General features: G+C 24.8%; 1 protein-coding gene across 1 annotated transcript; it reads right to left on the bottom strand.

Annotated features, from left to right (window-relative positions):
• Positions 1-3,873: 3,873 nt before the first annotated feature.
• On the bottom strand, positions 3,874-6,169 carry LOC113552071 (E3 ubiquitin-protein ligase Siah1). The gene has a single exon (XM_026954742.1). It carries the CDS (start codon positions 5,649-5,651, stop codon positions 4,641-4,643), a length of 1,011 nt encoding a protein of 336 aa, XP_026810543.1. The 5' UTR covers positions 5,652-6,169; the 3' UTR covers positions 3,874-4,640.
• Between the last annotated feature and the right edge of the window lie 255 nt (positions 6,170-6,424).

Raw genomic sequence — 6,424 nt, 5'->3', positions numbered from 1 at the left:
TTGGTATTATATTACTGGTACTTACTAGTCTAAAATTAGATTTCTTTGTGTACAAATTTACTGTACACAGTTTTATCGAAGTTACTACTAAAATATTAATAACATTGTAGTATAGGTCTAATAGTGTTAATAAAAGTTTTAGCCAAGAGAAAATATAAAATTTTACTTTAGTTTATATGTGACAATTGTTGAGATTAGATCAAATTATATTTTTGTGAATTTTTCTTATTTTTTTGTGATAAAATGTTTATATACCTACCGATAAAATATTTATTTACTAAAAAAATAAAATAAAATATTTTATTTTAAATTACACAAGTTTAAAATGTTGGTAAATTGTACATTTTAGTGGTGGTAAATCAATAGTACTTCACTGCTAAATGACATGTCTAACCCATGCCAAATTACTAAGTAAGTACCTAATTATTATGTTATGTGTATGAAAAAAATTTCAAATTTGCAACGTAGAGTAGGTATAGACACATCACACATATCGATATATTATTAATTATATGATAATATATCATTAATTTAATTGTCATTCATATTACTATATTAATTTAAAACTACTAAATACTTCAAACTTATATTATATTTAGACCATAAACCGGATTTATACGCGCTTAAAATCTTAAAAATAAGATTTTTTAACATATGATTTTTTATAAAAATGTATTAAATACTTAAAATACAAATAAAATTAACAGTTTATAAAAATTATAAGTTAAATTAATCCTAATCTTAAAAAAAATAAACAGTCACATCTCACATTCAATTTATACTATGGTTATTATATATTGTTGTAATGGAGTATAAATTGTTTAATTATATTTTATATGTTGGATTTTAGCACATAGTTACATACCTAAAATTCAGTTTGATGAATTCAAAAGCAATAATAGTAACATGTATTAAAAAATAAAAATATAAACTAATTTTATGTTAAGGGTAGAAACAAATTTTTTTTATACAATATTCAAATTAAGCCCCAATATGGCAATATATTCCTAAAACATATAATTTTACATAAAATATTCTTTAACTTTCAATTATGATTTTGTATGCGTTAAACATTTTTGTATATCAGCAATTTCATAGACAAATTTTATTGCTGAGAAAGCTTTCTAATTAGAGCTGCATACTCTCAGTATATAAGAATATGTAAAAACATAAAAATCCAGAAAAAATAATAGTCAAGAGTAAATTATTATAATAAATAAATGTATACAATTTTTAAAATTTTATTCTATAAACATGTTTATAATATGTTTGTTTTTGTTTGTCAATGGTCATTACTCATTACTTATTTTTGTAATTATAGTATTTACTACAATATTTGAGATAAGTAGGTTTTGAACTTAAATCATAAGCTAATATAATTTAAATTTAAAGGTCTCGAAGGTGTTTAACAGTTATAATAAAAAAATCACATATGAAACAAAAATATTTATATTTTAATTTAGTCAAACATACATTGCTCATTACATTTAAGTACAATGTTAATGCTAATATTATATTGTTTGCTATCTTCTTGCATAAGGATTTGTTGGCGTAATTTAACTAATTTATTTAATGAAATCTGTTTATTTTAAGTATTAAAAAAAAGTGTAACATACAAAATTTGATATATGAAGTATGCATGTTAAGATCGCATAAAAAAAAAAAATCAATTTTTTTTAGATGTTTAGGTATTTAATGAACAAAATGAGAAGATTATAATATTATAATATGTATTTTCTGTAATATTGTAATATTAATCTAATAAAAAAAAACTATTATAATTAATATTCAAATCACTTATGATTGATTTATATAGAAACGACACATATTATGTATGTTGAATAATAGTAAATTTAAAATAATAATTGCAATAACTCAATAATTGGTATTATTATTTCAATACTCTTCACAGAAAACTGAGTAAAAAACTATAATTTAAAAATTGTATTAAAACAGTTCAAATATTTTTAGTTAAATATTTAAAAAATCAAAATAGGTTTTAATTATTTTATCATTATATGATATTACAATTTTCAGTAGGTTTTAGTAATAAAATAAATTCTAATTGTTTATGATTACAAAAAAAATTTAATGATGTAACAAACACTGATTTAAAAAATAAAATTAAACAATACTTGCATACATTATTCAAATCTAAGCCTGGTTAGGCTATTCAAATTTTGTATCTAACCAGAATCAAACTTTAAAGGTCTAAAAAATGTAAAAAGTGTTGTTGGTATCATGAAAAAAAAGTAATATACTTGATAATAATAAATCTATTTAATTTTATTTAGTGTTTTTCATTGAATTTACTAATACAAAGTAGAACACTTGAAAAGGCACATACATATTTTGCCACCGTAGTGGTAAAATTATGTTTTATTGGCGATGCAAGCATATTATGCTAACAGCATTTTACCAACACAATGACAGTTGATGCTAACCTATTAGGTTTTGAGTTCAGTTTAAATATTTGCCTTTTTAAGATTAATTTTTGAACAGTTTAAAACACTAATAAAAATCATAATTAAATCAACGTGTAATAAATAAAAAAAATCTATATTTATTATTAATTTTTTTTAATACATACAATTTTATTAAAATATTAATAAATTTATGTTTAATGAAACAGTTAATGTTTTTATTAATTTAAAAATCCAGAGTTACTGCAACTATAACATTGCACAATTAAATGATGTGTCATTTCCAACAATAGTTGAGACTATTCATTTAGCTTAAGTATACATGTACAATACATCATATACAATAATTTGTTATACAAAGTCATTGTTTTAAATATTAATTAATAAATTACCAAGTTTGTAAAAAAAAATCCAATAGTTAAGACATATGCTAGATACTTATAAGTAACACAAACTTGAACACTTGGTCTGTAAATATTTAAATAATAAAAAAAAATAATCAATATTTATAAATTATAACTTATTAAGTATAGGTAGTAAATACATATTTCATAATAATGCCTTCATAATAAGTAATTAAAACAATACCTAATTTTACCAAAATATTATATTTTAGTCGCTTACATAAAGTAATTTTATTAAAAGGTTTGTTTTTCAAATATTGTAATAAAAATAATAGTAATAAAAAAAAAAAATATTTTGAACCATATAAAATTATAATAAATTGGTACATACAAGTTATATTAGACACTTTTATTAATGACCACATAATAACTATAAGTAAAAAAGAATTCAGGGGCGGATTCATGGCATACTAGACAACTGCCTGGGATGCACATACTTTAGGGATTACAAACATGTATAATATTATATATAATGTATATTTTGTATATATTATATACTACCTATTATCTGTATTATAAGTTAGGGCATATTAAGGTCTAGAGAGATAGCTTAAAGTTCTTTTAAGCACCACTGTATTAAATCTGCCCCTGGATAAAATAGCATATAAAATGAACACAAATGGGTAATAAAAAAAAAAAAAAAAACAAAATAATGAAAAGTAAAACCTACTGTGGTACCTAATAATTTATTAAATACATTCAAGTTTAGAAAACTAATTTACATTACATGAAAATTAATGATTGTATTAAACCTAGAATTACTAGGTACTCATTTTCACTTATGTTTATTAATAATACAATTGTCTTCATTTTTTAAGAAAAAAATCTCAAGTTATTTTTTAAATATTTATTAATGAGAAACACAATTCAACATCAACTATATTAAATATAATAATTTGTACATTTGAGACACATTGAATTATTAAATAAACAAATTAGTTCGACATTTTTAGTTTATTTAATGATATGTTTCATAAATTATTTTGAAAAATTATGAAACATTGACAATTTTTTATTTTTATGATTTGTAAATTTAATAAAAAAAAAAAAAATTATACCTACAAGATGTATTTACAATATCATACAAAATAGAAACAAAATTATTAATTTATCATTAAAATACATTTACATTTTTTTTTTTTGTAACTCACAAGTCATAACATGACGAGTACACATACACACGTGATGAACAAAATCTAGACAAACAAAAATAGTTAATACATGTCTTAAGCATATCATTGCAACTTAATGATATATTTATGTTATTGAATAAAAATTTAAATACATGCAAAAAAAAGGAAATATATCATAAAATTTTAACTGATTTAATTATTAATAATAGACCTAGATATATTTTTTCTTTTTGTAAATAGTATTTTTAAATAAACAAATGTAAGTTAATATAAAAACTCACAAAAATATAAACAAAATTCATTATTAAAACAAATATTATTTTTATAGTTACAAGTTTAAAGAATATGTGAGATATATGTATGTACTCAAGTCTTATTAACAAACTAAGATACTCAGTGATAAAAATAAATATCTTTAAATTATATTTTCAGGCTAATTATTTAACAAATGTTGTCAACTAAATGATACAAGTATTGGTTTATTTTTTTTGAATAATGAGAAGTATATATAAATTCTCACTATAAATTGGTTCATACATTAGTTATCTCCCCAAAATGCAGTTGATTAATATCTATTTTATTTACATCCATATTTGAATTAGTTGGTTAGGAATAAGTCATAAAAGAAAAATATTTCGTTATTTTTCATGGATACTAATCCACACAAATATTTATGTGCTTTACACATTTGTTGATATTGTAACATTAATTCCTAAATTTCCATTATCCGCAAAGAGTTGTGCTGTACTTGTATCAAAAACCAAACAGTCTGAATTCAAAATTGCTGTTGAAACTCCTTCATGTATACTTCTTGGTGTAGCTTCCCATGCTAAACGTCTTCGATGTCCATTAAGTTCTAGCCTATAAGCAAAATTTTCACATTGCTTTCGGCTACCAATCAATTGCACAATGGCAAAGAACTGTTGGTGTCCTTCATATTTTTCTTGCTTTTCAAGTACAAGCATAAAATGATGGCCAAAACATGATTGCATCATGACCCAATCCACTGCACCGGGGAGATTTATATCTGTTGCTAAAAATACTATATCTTCTCCTTGTAATGTTGTTATAGATTTATGTGCAACCATTAAGTGTTCCATGACTTGTTCCAATCCACCTTGCCATTTACATGAAGCACCTGGACATGGGCAAGTGTATGGGCGACATTCACATAATTCTTCATGTTCAACTTTTTCAGAATGCAATAATGATACAGGACAACCTGATGATGAATATTTACAAGGAAACATGACTGTTGAAGCTACTTTTTCCATGGCTAAATTGCGTATGTTTCCAAGTGGACCACGGCATGTTGGACAACAGTTGAGTTTTGGTCTACATGTACTACAAACTAAATGTCCGCTTTGGCATTGCAATATTGGAGGTAACACATAATCAAAACAAACAGGGCATTCAAAAAGTGACGCTAAATCAGCAGATATAGAAGCAGAATTTGAAGCAGATCCACCATTATGAGAGCTATTACTGCCAACGGCACTTCTTCGCTTTGTCCCACCACCACTGGGCAACAACACACTGACAGTGCCAACACTAGCAGTTGGATTACCAATCGATGTACCACCACTATTTGACCCACCAGATCCACTCATCCTTGTTTCTTGATCAGTGACTAAATGGTGGTTAAATTCCACAATACCACTGTTATTGGAAATGGAGGTGTTTTCTGCCATGTAAAGCTAACAAATAATCATGAGCGTATTTAATCAAGTCTTCGGTATTGAGACACATGAGAACTGAACCAATATAAACCAAATTGTTTGGTATTTAACACGAGTTGTCAGAAAACAAACAAGAATTTGCAAGACGAAACAACAGTGGATGCGGCGAACTTCCTAATGTTGTCCATTTCTAATTTTGTGCTTTTATAATTAGGTCTAATCATATACAAATTAAGCTAAAAATACGTAAGTACCTCGCGCGTACTTTGGGTGTTATTTTTGAATTTGCTGTCAATCACGAACTGCAGGTCGGTGCATGTCCAAATAGGTAGTTTGTACAAGTAATTCAGATGTCCGGCGTTGGGCGAATAAAACAACGAACACACTTCATAAGAATAATAACGTTAGACTACGGTGTTTATTTTAATGCACGAATCAATAGTTACTTCACTTGGTGGTATTGATAAATAAACGGACATAGCCGAAACGCATGAAAACCGTAGAAAAAAAAAAAAAAAATTAGTAAACCTACACTTATAATACACTATTGCCATAGAACATTACCCTGCTATTCATATGACAATCATTTTATCTATTCATCTTCATATTGATACGATAACGACATTGTAGCATTGTACAAGGAGATTACATGGTTACAGTGTCGCCACACTGACATCGTTGCAATAATAATAATAATATAATTATATATAATAACATTATGATATTGTAAAGACAACCGAAACACAATAAATTTTCCGTAGTCGAATTATTTTCCATTATTAGTA

The sequence above is a fragment of the Rhopalosiphum maidis genome, chromosome 2 (genome assembly GCF_003676215.2).
Source record: "Rhopalosiphum maidis isolate BTI-1 chromosome 2, ASM367621v3, whole genome shotgun sequence".
In the NCBI taxonomy this organism is placed as follows: domain Eukaryota; kingdom Metazoa; phylum Arthropoda; class Insecta; order Hemiptera; family Aphididae; genus Rhopalosiphum; species Rhopalosiphum maidis.
This window is presented reverse-complemented; position numbering and strand designations above follow the sequence as displayed.